Source organism: Delphinapterus leucas, chromosome 11 (genome assembly GCF_059928025.1).
Source record: "Delphinapterus leucas isolate spDelLeu-1000000601 "Yukka" chromosome 11, BTC_Dleu_Yukka2, whole genome shotgun sequence".
In the NCBI taxonomy this organism is placed as follows: Eukaryota; Metazoa; Chordata; class Mammalia; order Artiodactyla; family Monodontidae; genus Delphinapterus; species Delphinapterus leucas.
In genome coordinates, this window is record NC_143139.1 from 98,600,490 (window position 1) to 98,614,308 (window position 13,819).

The 13,819-nt window shown below is 42.8% G+C and overlaps 1 protein-coding gene across 1 annotated transcript in view; it reads left to right on the top strand.

The window, feature by feature from the left end:
• Positions 1-13,819, top strand: part of ATXN10 (ataxin 10) — a 153,374-nt gene that overhangs the window by 30,229 nt on the left and 109,326 nt on the right. The window contains exons 4-5 of the mRNA XM_022597027.3: positions 7,478-7,574; positions 9,792-9,950. Of these exons, the coding sequence (XP_022452735.1) occupies positions 7,478-7,574; positions 9,792-9,950 (256 nt within the window). The remainder of the gene's footprint in view (positions 1-7,477; positions 7,575-9,791; positions 9,951-13,819) is intronic.

Sequence of the window (13,819 nt, forward strand, 5' to 3'; positions counted from 1 at the left end):
TGACGAATGATGTTGAACATCTTCTCATGTGCCTTTTGGTTATTTGTAAATCTTCTTTGGGGAAATGTCTATTGAAGTCCTTCGCCCAGTTTTTTTTTTTTTTTTTAAGATTTTTTTGACGTGGACCATTTTTAAAGTCTTTATTGAATTTGTTACAATATTGCTTCTGTTTTGTGTTTTGGTTTTTTGGCCGTGAGGCATGTGGGATCTTAGCTCCCTGACCAGAGATCGAACCCGCACCTCCTGCATTGGAAGTGTGGAGTCTTAACCACTGGACTGCCGGGGAAGTGCCCTTTGCCCAGTTTTTTTTTTTGCAGTACGTGGGCCTCTCACTGCTGTGGCCTCTCCCGTTGCGGAGCGCAGGCTCAGCGGCCATGGCTTACGGGCCCAGCCGCTCCGCGGCGTGTGGGATCTTCCCGGACCGGGGCACGAACCCGTGTCCCCTGCATCGGCAGGCGGACTCTCAACCACTGTGCCACCAGGGAAGCCCCCCCTTTGCCCCGTTTTTAATTGGGCTTTTAAATTTTGTTGTCAAGTTGTGAGAGTTATTTATGTATTGTGGATACTGGGAATTACGTTGAATCTGAAGATCCACTTGGGGAGAACTGCCATCTTAATGATATTGAGTCTCCCGGTCCGTGAATAGGGAACATCTCTCCACTTATCTAGGTCTTCTTTTTCAATTGTATCAGTTTCAAGTAGATGGCTTGCGTCTGTTGACAGAGTTGGAAGGACATTACTGAGGCAAGAAGGGAAAGTGGAAGTGATACTTCTCACTACCTTCTTGAAAAAGGCAGCCAGTGATATAAATGAATTTTATTTGGAATTCAAGAATGCAACTTTGTTTCAACAATGAAGCTTAAACAAATTTTACAGTATGTTAGTTCAAACGTAATAACAAATCTTTTCAAAAGCGTTCTTGTTCCTTGATACAGTGCCTGTACTATCTTTTGACTTGCTCTGTGAGGACCTTACTCTTTGTAGATTTCTAGCAGGGTATCTGTGCCAGTTTTTTGTTACCGCTCTTGAGGTAAGAACTATAATTACGCTGTCAAAATAATATTTAGAGTATTATTTTCAGAGAATAATTGCAGTGGTGTGACGAATATATTATGCTCATCAAATTATATGTAAACATAAGCATGAGTTATTTTAATTGAGTTATTGGTGTTGTTTTTGGCCTTTGTTCTTTTCTAATCTGTAAAAATAATGTTGGGCTTTTTGAGGGGCTTTGTAACATTTGCAGTATTTACATAAAGATCACTTGATAAGCTGTTTGGTAAAAGTAAACTGTCATTTGTACTTTGGAGTTTTCTTTTCTTGTTTCTAGGACGTCTTTAAACCTTTTCCTTCCCAGAATTATGTTCTGATTCAGAGTGCTAATTTTTAGTTGCCTGATGAATTGTTGGGTTGTTTGGCTTTCAGACCGACTTATATTGTTGGCTTTTTTTGTGTGTTAAATTAAATCTTACAAGGATTTCAGTGTTGATACCCTAAAATAGTCAGCAGAAATAGAAATGTCATTTTACACTACGACTTAAGATGAAAATGAAGGTATTATTTTTTATTATGAACATTTTATATAATTTCATTATAGAGTGGTTTTTAAAAATGAAAAGAAAAATAATCATTGTATATGCCGGCTACATTAGGCAAACACTTGACTTTTTTCTAGTCATCCTTCAGTATTTGTGTGTATGGCTATGAATGTGTATTGCAGTTTTGTATCCTGCTTTAGTTTAGATTATAATGTGAATTCAGTTTTGAGGTTCTTGGTTCAGCATTTTGTCTTCAGAGTTTTTTATCTCAGTGTTTTGCGTTTTGGCCACAATTTCGCAACCCTTCTTTGAGCAGCCAGTTGTCGAGTTACTATGAGTAAGTGAATAGCACAGGCACATTACACGCCTCAACCTTTTTCATCTTTACAGCTGCTCTGCCTTTGAGCTATTGGAGCAGCAGCGACAGGCTTTGAAGGGAAGGCCTGGGTTCCGGAAAAGTCTGAGGACAGAGGACCCGAGCTCCAGGCCTGGGTCAGTAGGCCCATCCCTCCCTCCTAGCAAAGCAGGGATCTAGGAGGTTGAAGGTCTTTGGAAGTCCTCTTGCCCTTAAAAACATCTCCTGCTTGCTGCCTGGCCGGGATTTCCGTTAATAGAGCAGGATCTTTCATTTCATCTCAGACTCTCCTGTGGCTCCTTTCCTTGATGAGCTGATTCCTGTTGCTGAGGAAGAGCCACTGCTTGTTTTTGCCTGTCTTGCTTCTGCCACTTGCAGGCTTCATGCCCCAGGCCAGTTACCTGACCTTCTGAGCTTTGGTTACTCTTTGCAAGAGGGGGATAATATTAACCCCGACCCCATACGGGTGTCGCGGGGGTTAGATGACATCTTACAGGTAGAACACAGTGCCTGTCTAGCACCTAGTGAACACTCAGCACATGCTAGTTATCACTGCCATTGTTGCCTCATTCCTTGGTTCTTGATGCTTTATGCATGCTGGTCTTTTGTTCCTCAGAAGTGTCTCGCCCTCTCTCCGCCCAGGGTCTCATCACATGCTGCTCTGTCTGCATGGACTGTCCTGGCCCCAGAGTAACCACTTTGAAAACAGCGAACAGTCGGGCGCAGGCGCTGATCCCTCAGCGTGGGTGCCAGGCGGGGGTAGCTGGGGCCTGGCACGGAGGGCGCTGGCTTTTAGTTGTGTGACCTGAGGAGGGGGCTGGGGCAGGGGTGGGCGTGCAGGGATTCACGGTAGCGTCTGTTCGCTGCAAAGTGCACAAGTATTTTAAGTATTTACTTACCAGCATCGCATCCCCGTGAGAACCGGCTTACTGTTCGTGCTCTTTTGGTGTGTGGGGTCTGGGGCCCTCTCCTGCTGCTGACTTGGGTGACGTGATAAAGATATCTGCCTACTGTGACAATTAAATAAGAACTTGTATAAAATAAAGCACTTGGAACCGTACATGTCGCGTTAGTGATTGTCTAATGTTGGGTGTCGTTCTGGTTACGGGGCTGTTGTTACTCGGCTTTGAGCTTAGCCCTCTGTGCTCTGTTTCGTGGTGCAGGGGCTGGGCGTCCAGAAACACATTTCTCCTCCGCTTTCAGTGAGGTTTAGCCAATGAAGGATCTAGTGGGGACCAGGAGGCAGGGGGGGAAAGGGTGACTCGCCCCCTACTCGGGTCTCCCCTGGATGGTTCCCATTCCAGCTTCCTTCCCACTCGGAAAGCCTCCTAGTATTTTCTAGAGACACCACTGTTAGCTGGCCTGGGCCCTTCTTCCACGCGCCAGAGGTGCCAGCGGTAGCCTGGGCAGCCCCTTCCACAGAGGCCCGGGTTCCAGCTCTGCAGAGCCCCTCCAGGCTTCTGGGTTCTCACAACCTTACCCTCTTCCCTTTGCGCCTCCAGTTTGAAGGGTGGTAGGTGGTGGTTTCCTGTAGCCTTAATCTCCGTGTTACCTCAGTGTTGCCTGTTTAGTTGAACTAATTCCATATATTAAATTTTCTTTGTTAAAGAACAGTTTGGTTTCTGTCTGTCTGACTTGGTCCCGACTGATTGAACTGTTCTTGTTTTCTAAGGCTTGTGCTTGATGCCATCTTCTGTCGCTTCCCCTGGGGCCCTCTTTCCCTTCCTCACAACTTCCCTCCCTCCCTCCCTCCCTCCCTCCCTCCCTCCCTCCCTCCCTCCCTTCTCTCCATCTGCTCTGCCAGCTCGGGTACAACCAGGAGACACAAACCGCACTGCAATTTGAACAGGGAAAAATTTAAATAAAGAATTACTAACTATAACAAAGGCTTGAAATAACAGGGGCTTGACTACTAAGAAGTAAAGAGAATGCCAAAGAACACAGGAATTGCAGATATAAGGAGCAACCAGTGCCCCCAGGGCTAAGATGAGTGTCCAGGGAAGAGGCTCCCCTCCCCCTAGGCCTGAGATCCAGGCCTGCTTGGAGAGGGCACGACTGTGGCTCACTGGGTGGTGGTGAAGTCGCCGAGGGGTGGTGTTGGTGGAACTTGATGGAAATCCACCCTCTGGGGTGCAGGGGGGGAGTCGTCCACAGAAAGCTTCCATGACTTGAAACTGGCTTCGAAGCATCCTGAGGAAGTTCCTAGCTCCTGGACACTGCTGGTTGGTCCTGCTGTGCGAGAGCTCCTCACTGGAGAAGCTGCAGGAGATGAACGCCAGAGAAACAGGAGAAGCATGGCCAGAGGACTACCCAGAACCAGGAAGAGAAAAACTCCGCTCCCTCCAGCCCTCCAGTGCCCCTCCAGCGCCTCTACCCACGAGGCTGTACGTGCCAGCTGACAAGGGAGACCTTCAAAGGGCCCACCTTTATGTTTGCAGAGCAGGCAGCGAAGCTAAGAAGCAGTGATTGATAACTGGTGCTCAGTCAAGAGTAATTTAAATGCGGTCTGTTCACAGATGCAAAGAACTTGAGAGAACCTTTAGTTCCTAATGCATTACATTCTCACAAACACTTTGTTATTTTCTGATTTTTGCCAGTGCGGTGGTTGTGTAGTTTTCCCGTGGGTTTGAGTGGGTTTTCTTGTGGTTTTCCCGTGGGTTTGAGTGCTTTTTCTTTTGCGTGTGTGTGTGTGTGTATATATATATATATATATATATATGTATGTATGTATATATTGGGTGGGCCAAAAGGTTTCTTCAGTTTCTTCCGTACAGTGGCGGTAGTGGCACTCAGTTGTCTTTAACTTCATTCAAAACAATTTTGTTAAATTGTAGGTGACAGCTGTCATATCAGCATGCATTTAAAAAAAGTCTTATCAAAATTGGTGAATTTTTGTGTAGCCATTTTAATATCGAAGATGGAAGAGAAAAAGCAACATTTTTGGCATATTATGCTTTATTATTTCAAGAAAGGTAAAAACGCAACCGAAACGCAAAAGAAGATTTTGTGCAATGTATGGAGAAGGTGCTTTGACTGATCAAATGTGTCAGAAGTGGTTTGCGAAGTTTCATGCTGGAGATTTCTCGCTGGACGATGCTCCACAGTCGGGTAAACCAGTTGAAGTTGATAGCGATCAAATCGAGACATTAATCGAGAGCAGTGAAGGTTATACCATGCGGGAGATAGCCGACATACTCAGAATATCCAAGTCAAGCATTGAAAATCACTTGCACCAGCTTGGTTACGTTAATTGCTTTGATGTTTGGGTTCCACATAAGTTTAAGTGGGGAAAAAAACCTTCTTGACCATATTTCCTCATGCAATTCTCTACTTAAACATAATGAAAATGTTTCAGGTTTTTTTGCCACGTTGTGTGGCATGCAGAACTTTCCCAACCAGAGATCGAACCTGTGTCCTCTGCATTGGAAGCGTGGAGTCTTAACCACTGGACCACCAGGGATGTTCAAACGTTCCATTTTTAAAACAAATTGTGATGGACGATGAAAAGTGGATACTGTACAATAATGTGGAACGGAAGAGATCATGGGGCAAGCGAAATGAACCACCACCGACCACACCAAAGGCTGCTCTTCATCCAAAGAAGGTGATGTGTATATGGTGGCATTGGAAGGGAGTCCTCTATTATAAGCTCCTTGTGGAAAACCAAATGATTAATTCCAGCAAGTACTGCTCCCAGTTAGACCAACTGAAAGCAGCACTCAACAAAAAGTATCTGGAATTAGTCAACAGAAAATGCATAATCTTCCATCAGGTTAATGCAAGACCGCACATTTCTTTGATGATCAGGAAAAACTGTTACAGCTTGGCTGGGAAGTTCTGATTCATCTGCCATATTCACTAGACATTGCACCTTCAGATTTCCACTTATTTAGGTCTTTACAAACTTCTCTTAATGGAAGAAATTTCAATTCCTTGGAAGACTGTAAAAGGCACCTGGAACAGTTCTTTGCTCAAAAAGCTGAAGTTTTGGGAAGATGGAATTATGAAGTTGCCTGAAAAATGGCAGAAGGTAGTAGAACAGAAGGGTGAATATGTTCAATAAAATTCTTGGTGAAAATGAAACGTGTCTTTTATATTTACTTAAAAACCGAAGGCACTTTTTGGCCAAGCCAATACACACACACACACACACACACACACACACACACACACACATATATATTCTGTGGAGATTTGGACAAATGTACAAGGACATGTATCCATCACTGTAATATCATACAGAGAAGTTTCACTGCCCTAAAAATCCTCTGTGCTCCACCTGTTCACACCGCCTCCTGTGCCCCAGCCCCTGGCAACCACCAATCTTTTTACCGCCTCCATAGTTTTGCCTTTTCCAGAATGTCATAGAGTTGGAGTCATACAGTCTGTAGCCTTTTCAGATTGGCTTTTCATTTGGTAATACGCATTTAATGTTCCTTTTCATGGCTTGATGACTCATTTCTTTTTAGTGCTGAGTAATATTCCACTGTCTGGACGGACCGCAGTTTATCCATCTAATGAAGGACATCTTGGTTGCTTCCAAGTTTTGGCAGTTATGAATAAAGCTGCTATAAACATTCATGTGCAGGGTTTTGTGTGGACATAAGTTTTCAGTTACTTTGGGTAAATACCAAGGAGTGTGATTGTTGGATTGTATGCTAAGAGTATGTTTAGTTTTGTAAGAACCACCAAACTGTCTCCCAAAGTGGCTGCACCATTCTGCGTTCCCACCTGCAATGGATGAGAGTTCTGTTGCTCTACATCCTTGCCTGCATTTGTTGTCAGCAGTCTGGATTTTGTCCAGTATTCCGCAGTTTTATTTGGTGAAATAGCCTAAATGTGTCAACTAGGTTGTTATTAAATCGTATTTAAATCTTCTAAATATGCTGATTGTTTTGTCTGCTTATTATATAATTTACCGGAAAGGTATATTATTATTGCCGAATTTAATTGTGGGTTTTTCTCTTCGCTCTATACTTTTGTCAGTTTTTCTTTAATATATATTTGAGACCATGTTATTAGGTGATTCCAATTTAAAATTATACCTTTCTGTGAATTAAGTAATTCTGAAATGACTTTAAAAAAATTTCCATTAATACTTTTTGCCTTAAAGTTTATTATGTCTGATTTTAAGTGGTTGTATGACTCCCTTTGTAGGCTGGTATTTGCCTCGTATATCTTTTCACCATTCTTTAACTTTCAATGCTTTGATAGCCTTATGTTTTACATGTCTTGTTTTAAATTGTCTATTGTTAGATTTTAAAAGATCCAGTCTAAGAGCAACTGTCTTTCAATTGGAACACATATTCCAATGATATTTAATGTGATTACAGGTGTATTTGTGTCTACAGTTACAATGTTTTAAAGAAGTTAATTAATTTTGTATAAGTACATTGTTTTGGTAAGGCATTTTCATATTAACGTCATACCCAAAGTTTCATTGTGGTGAGAGACTTTTATAGTTAAAAGAAGCAAACAAGCTTCCTGTTTAATAACGTGGAGTATTTCTAACTAAGATGTATTTATTTGGTGTTTTGAAAAATTCTTTTAACCATGTATCTTTTTTGCCTTTATAAATCCTCAGCTTTTCGCTGTGGTCTGCAGTTTTTAGGCAATATTGCCTCACGGAATGAAGATTCCCAGTCTATTGTTTGGATGCATGCTTTCCCAGAACTCTTTTTGTGAGTATATTGATAGAGTTTTTCTGACTTCTGAAAAGATTGTGGTTATATCAATTCCCAAACAGGAGAAACTAACCTTTGGTGACAGAACTCAGGACAGCAGTTGCTCTTGGTGGGTAGTGGCGGGTGTAGTACTGGCTGGGAGAGGGCACGAGGTAGACTCGTGGGTTCCTGGGAATGTTCTGTGTCTTGATCTGCGTGGTGGTCACGTAGGTATATACACATCTCATTGGGCTGTACACGTAAGGTTTATGTCCTTCATTGTGTGTCAGTTTTTGCTTTAAGTAAATAAAAGTTTTGGTTAAAGTAAGGAATGCTGTTAAGGACACATTTTTTATAAGAAAAAAGCCATAAATTATTGAAGTATGGGCAATGAATTAATCATGTGTTTATTAATTGAGCATTTCTTATATGCTCGGCACAATGCTGTATGTTTTGGTAGATATGGAGAAGTATAAGATGTGGATAACCAATCTGTTTATGTAGATTGATTTATGGTGTACTTTCCCTGGTGATTTGCTACTGTGTTTTGACCAGCTGTGTTCATAAGAAATGGAGCATGGAGATGAAAGGTGAGCAGGTGATGGAGGAAGGATAGGTAATAGGAAAGGCCCCCATCCTGGGGCAGGAGGCCTGGCTTCTAATCCAGGTTCTGTTGCCAACCAATGGGGTAACTTTGGTGGTGGCAACGATATAAGCAGCAGAGCAGCTGTCGTTTGAATGTCCAGAGCTGGGTCTTTTCTGTATATTTCCCGTCCTTTACCCTTTGCCCTGTGGGGCAAGTGGTACTGTCCCCATTTGGTCAAATGAGGGAACTGACACTTATCACTGGTAATGGCGTAGCTGGAACCGGAACCCCATGCTGCCCTCTGGATCCAAAGCCTACGCTCTTTAAATACCAGCTGCCTAAGTTCTGTGCTGCCTTCCCTGGTTGTATAGGTTTTCTGGGCTCATCTGTATGGTGTAAGGACCAGATAAACACTAATGTTATCTCTAGCTCACTGAGCCTGTAACCGGTTCTCAAATTCCTGCACATAATTAGAGTTGAAGGCATAAAATCTTTACGGTTAATAATAATTGAGCTTAGGTTGGAAGGAAAGAATTGTGGAATTCAAGCTGTAGAAATAAAAATTACTCATTTTTGAGAATTCATTCCTTTCAAACATTTTGAATACCTCATCTCTGCCAGGTTCTGAGCTAGAGGAATGGAATAAGGGTAACTTAGATATATTCACCACTCCCCCAAAGCCCGTGCTATAAGCATGTTGTAGTGTAAGAACTGATGTATTAATAACACAGGTGAATCCAGGTGTCATAGGGACACAGAGGAGAGGCCCTGAACAAGGCCGTCAGAGGAGTTTACTTGGCAATTACATGGTGGTTTTACATTCGTTATCAAATCTGGTGCTCACAGAAGCCCTCTGAGACAGGCCAAGGAGGTCTTGTTATTATATTCCACTTTTATGTCAGAAAACACACCGAAAGAGGTTATGTGACTTCACTCTATATGTGTTTGTGAGACAGATACAACCAAATTTGAATTCAGCTTTGGCAGGTACTGGCTTTGTGCCTTTGGGCAAGTAAAGTCAACACATTCTTCATCTATAATAAAGGATAAAACCTCCTCCAGAAGAGTATTATAAAGTTTAAATGAAAGAAAAAAAAGTCCTGCCATAGTGCATAACCCATAATATAATTGAAAATTGATAAATTAGTGACCTTTCTAAGATCACATAGCTGATAGGTGGGTGAACTGGGAGTTATACGGAGGCTTTTGACTCCAAATTTTATTTCTTGCCAATATATCATCTTTCCCTTAAACATTCTGTCCCTCAGACTGTTAAAGAAATGTCTGTAGTCATTGAAGTATCATTTTATGCCTTTTGATTTTTTTTCTAACAAGAATGAACATTTTAATGCTTTATAAATGTAATCATTTTACCTTTTTCTTTAATCAGATTCTATTGGCTTTCTGCCTCTGACTCATAAGTGAACTGCAGCTTTTGTATTGGGTTCTCTGTGTCGTGACTAATTTTCAATTTGCTGTTTTTGCCATAAATTATGTACTTGTTTAAAAGTGTTGTAATTCTTCATTAAATCCTTAAAAATATCAGTATATGCTGAACTTGTTAATGGGATTATTACTATTTATGAGTTATAATCATGTTTTATCATGCTGCTAAGTTGGGCTAACACCCTGATTTCTTTATTTGGAAGGTCTTGCTTAAATCATCCAGACAAAAAGATTGTTGCCTACTCATCAATGATTTTGTTCACATCCCTTAATTCTGAAAGAATGAAGGAGCTGGAAGAAAACCTCAATATTGCGATTGATGTCATAGAAGCTCACCAGAAGCAGCCTGAATCGGAATGGCCGTGAGTATCTTGTTAGAAATGTGGCTGCTTAAACGTCCTGACATCACTTTCCTGGTAGAGGTTTTAAGTAAAAGTTTGAATTATAACAATTGAACAGTAAGTTTAAGCTTAACATATGTTGAAAAACTAGGAAAAGGTCCCATTTCTAGCCTTTCTTGTTTGTAAATAAATATGTGCTTCTCTGATGTCCTTTCTATTCTGACTTCTGCTTTGGATGGAGTATATTTTTGATCCTCTCCCAAGATAATTTGTTCTATTTTCCATAAAGCTGGAGTATTACTTACAGGCCCTAAATGTCTTTGTGGCATTTTATGTTTCTGATTAGTGGGACCCCCACCTCCCTCATAAAATATTACCACAGAATTTCTGCATTTACAGAAATAGTAATTCTGCAAAAGAATTTAATTACAAATTTAAAGTTTATAGCTTAGAAAATATTAAATGTGATTGAGACTCTTCTTGTTATAAAGGTCTTTATCTTTGGTTCTTCCCTTGAGCAGATATAGGGTAAGAAAGTCAACACAATGAATTCTGAAAGTTGAGAATTTGCTTGTAACTTCGTGCAGCCCCTGGAATGGAAAGTATATTATATTTAGAAAAACAGTCCCAGCAACTAACATATAAAAACTCATGAGTAATTGACAGCCATTTAGATGACCATTTTTGAGTTGCAAGAAAAACAGTCCCAGCAACTAACATATAAAAACTCATGAGTAATTGACAGCCATTTAGATGACCATTTTTGAGTTGCAAGAAAAAAATCTCCCTGTCACTGGCATTCCATCATCATTGCCTTGTGTATCCAATATTATTTGCCACCAGGATTATACACTCAATGTTATGCCATAAGGTGGTGTAGCAAAGAATTCCAGTTGTCTGTATGGATGTCCAGTCAGAACGCTTTTTTTCTGCCTGTATTGTAAACTGTGAGAGACAGTTCTTATCCTTTAAACAGTGCCAAAGTAAAAATGCTGCTATCTTTACGCACTAGTAGATGTTTACTATTTGTTGAATGAAAGAAAGGATAAATGGGTTTTACTCCTCATTGGTTTGACCTGAAAGCAGCATGAAGAACCAGACCCTAGCTCAAGGTTTAAGTTCACCCGAACTTCTTTCCAGAGAGGCTGCCGGAGCAGAGGTACCTGGGGAGCATCCCAGGAGGCACCACAGAAGTCAGGAAACTGAGCATTTGTTTTGATTTTTAGGTGAATGAGGAACCTTAGCTAAGGCACTGAACTTCTGTGGGCCTCTTCTTCCTTATTTCTAAAATGAAAGAATTGATTTAGGTTAGAAGTTTCCAGACTTCTGAATTTCGTGTCCCATATGTTATTTTAAAGGCATGTGGACATGGTTACAAACTCACTAGAATGGTTGGTTTGGCACAAGGACTGTTGGGTAGCGACACTGCCTGTCTTGCTGTCTACCTGTCTGAGCTTGAATGGCGCAGTACCTTAAGATGTCATTCTTGCCCTTTGCTCTGATGACTTTACCTTTTTAATTATACTTGGTTAAAGTGAACGAGCCAGTATTCAGTTCTGGTGACTTTTAAAGCATATGGTTTTGCATTTGACTGGTTACCTGGTGAGCACAAGCTTGATGTCATTGCCAATCAGTACTTATCTGAATAACTCAAAAGTGCAAAGGAATGCTTAGGAGATTTACCTGGAAAATGAATAGTCCATCTGCACCTCTGTGGGTACCCAGAGTTTTTCCTGGGTTGATCCTGCACATCCGGGAGCTGCCTGTCTGTACTTCCCTGGTTTGGGGCCTGGCTTACACTGAGGAGTAGTGCCCAAGTGGCTTTGCTCTGTCTTACTGAGGGCCCACCGTGAGACACTGCTGAGAGCACTGCCCGCCGTGTCACAAGGCAAGGGGCTCTGGTTTCTCTGCAAAGACTAATTGCCCTTTTCATGAGGGATCTGATTTGCTTTTATCTTGGAGAACCCGTGGATTAGAAACTGCTCCTGCTTTGTGCAGGCTTCTAGGAGAACCCGTGGATTAGAAACTGCTCCTGCTTTGTGCAGGCTTCTAGGAGAACCCGTGGATTAGAAACTGCTCCTGCTTTGTGCAGGCTTCTAGGAAATTCAGGAAACATGCAGATGCTTGCTTCAGACATTAATTAATCGATTCAGTAATTATTGATGGAGTTCTTGAAGTGTACCAGGTACTGTTCACGGCACTGGAGATTCAAAATTAATAAGACGTTACGTTTTAGTGAGAGACAGATAATGAACCTAAAACCCCAAATAAATGTATAACAAATGTCAGATAAATTGGAAGAAAAATACACAGAATGTGTACTAAGCTGTCCCTTAGAGTGGTACTTGACTCATAGTAAACGCTGTATAGCATTAGCTAGTATTTTATTAGTAGTAATACAAACATGATTGGTACAGAAGACAGACAGTGGAAAAAACAAGAATCAATGTTGGGTCTTTTTTTTTTTTTTTTTTTTTTTTTGGGCCATGGCATGCGGGACCCCTGCAGTGGAAGCACGGAGTCCTAACCACTGGACCGCCAGGGAATTCCCATGTTGAATCTTTTTTTTTTTTTTTTTTCTTTTTTTGCCATAAGCGGGCCTCTCACTGTTGTGGCCTCTCCTGTTGCGGAGCACAGGCTCTGGACGCGCAGGCTCAGGGGCCATGGCTCATGGGCCTAGCCGCTCCGGGGCACGTGGGATCTTCCCGGACCGGGGCACGAACCCGTGTCCCTTGCATCGGCAGGCGGACTCTCAACCACTGAGCCACCAGGGAAGCCCCTGAATCTTGATTAAGTACTCTGGTGAGGTGAGGTGACGCAGAGTAACTTTGTGCTACTTTAAAATTGGAGGTCAAGGAAACCTTTCCCGAGTTGGTGACATTTGAACTGAGAACTGGGTAGCCATCATTGGAAGATCTGTGGGTAAAGGTGGAGACAGATTGGGAAGAACAGTCCCAGCAGTGAATACACAGGGTGCAAAGACCCCAAGGCAGAGGCCTCTGTCGCAGGACTAGGGAGACCAGGGTTTGGACAGTGTAGTGGGTGAAGGGGTACCTGGAGGCCAGTGATGTGGGGCTTTGTGAACCAGGAAAAGGCGATCGTTTTACTTTGCCATGAGAGGCGATTGGGGAGTTTTAAGCAGTGTATGGAACGACCTGGTCTGTGTTAGTTAGTTAGTTAGTTATACATACTTATTTATTTTTGGCTGCGTTGGGTCTTTGTTGCGGTGTGCAGGTGTCTCATTGCGGTGGCTTCTCTTGCTACGGAGCACGGGCTGTAGGCGCGTGGGCTTCAGTAGTTGTGGCTCGCGGGCTCTAGAGCGCAGGCTCGGTAGTTGTGGTGCACGGGCTTAGTTGCTCTGCCGTATGTGGGATCTTCCCTGACCAGGGCTTGAATCCATGTGCCCTGCGCCGGCAGACGGATTCTTAACCACTGAGCCACCAGGGAAGTCCCTGGTCTGTGTTTCGAAGGCTCCCTCTGATTGCTGGACTGAGGTTGAGCTGTGGGGAGGGGAGAGGGAGGAATGGAGGCTGGGCTGCCTGTTAGGAGGCAGTTGTAGTTGTCAGGAGGCCAGGGTGGCTTAGATGAGGGTCGTTGCGGTGGGATGAAGAGGATGAATAGCTTGCGTGTGCTCTGCAGGCGGAGCCGATGAGGCTTACTGTGGATTCGATTTGGGGGTGAGGTGGGAGGGAGGAAGGCAAGGGTGGGAGCTGGGTTTTTGGCTTGTTTGAGTGAGGTGGGTGGAACAGTTTGGGGTGGGGCTAGGGGACATCAGGAGTTCGTTGTGACTGCGTTAAGTTTGAGGTGCCTTCTCTACATCTGAGTGGAGCTGTCCTGTGGCCTTGTTGACACGTATGTCATCCTGCATATGGGCAAGTATGATTGTAGGA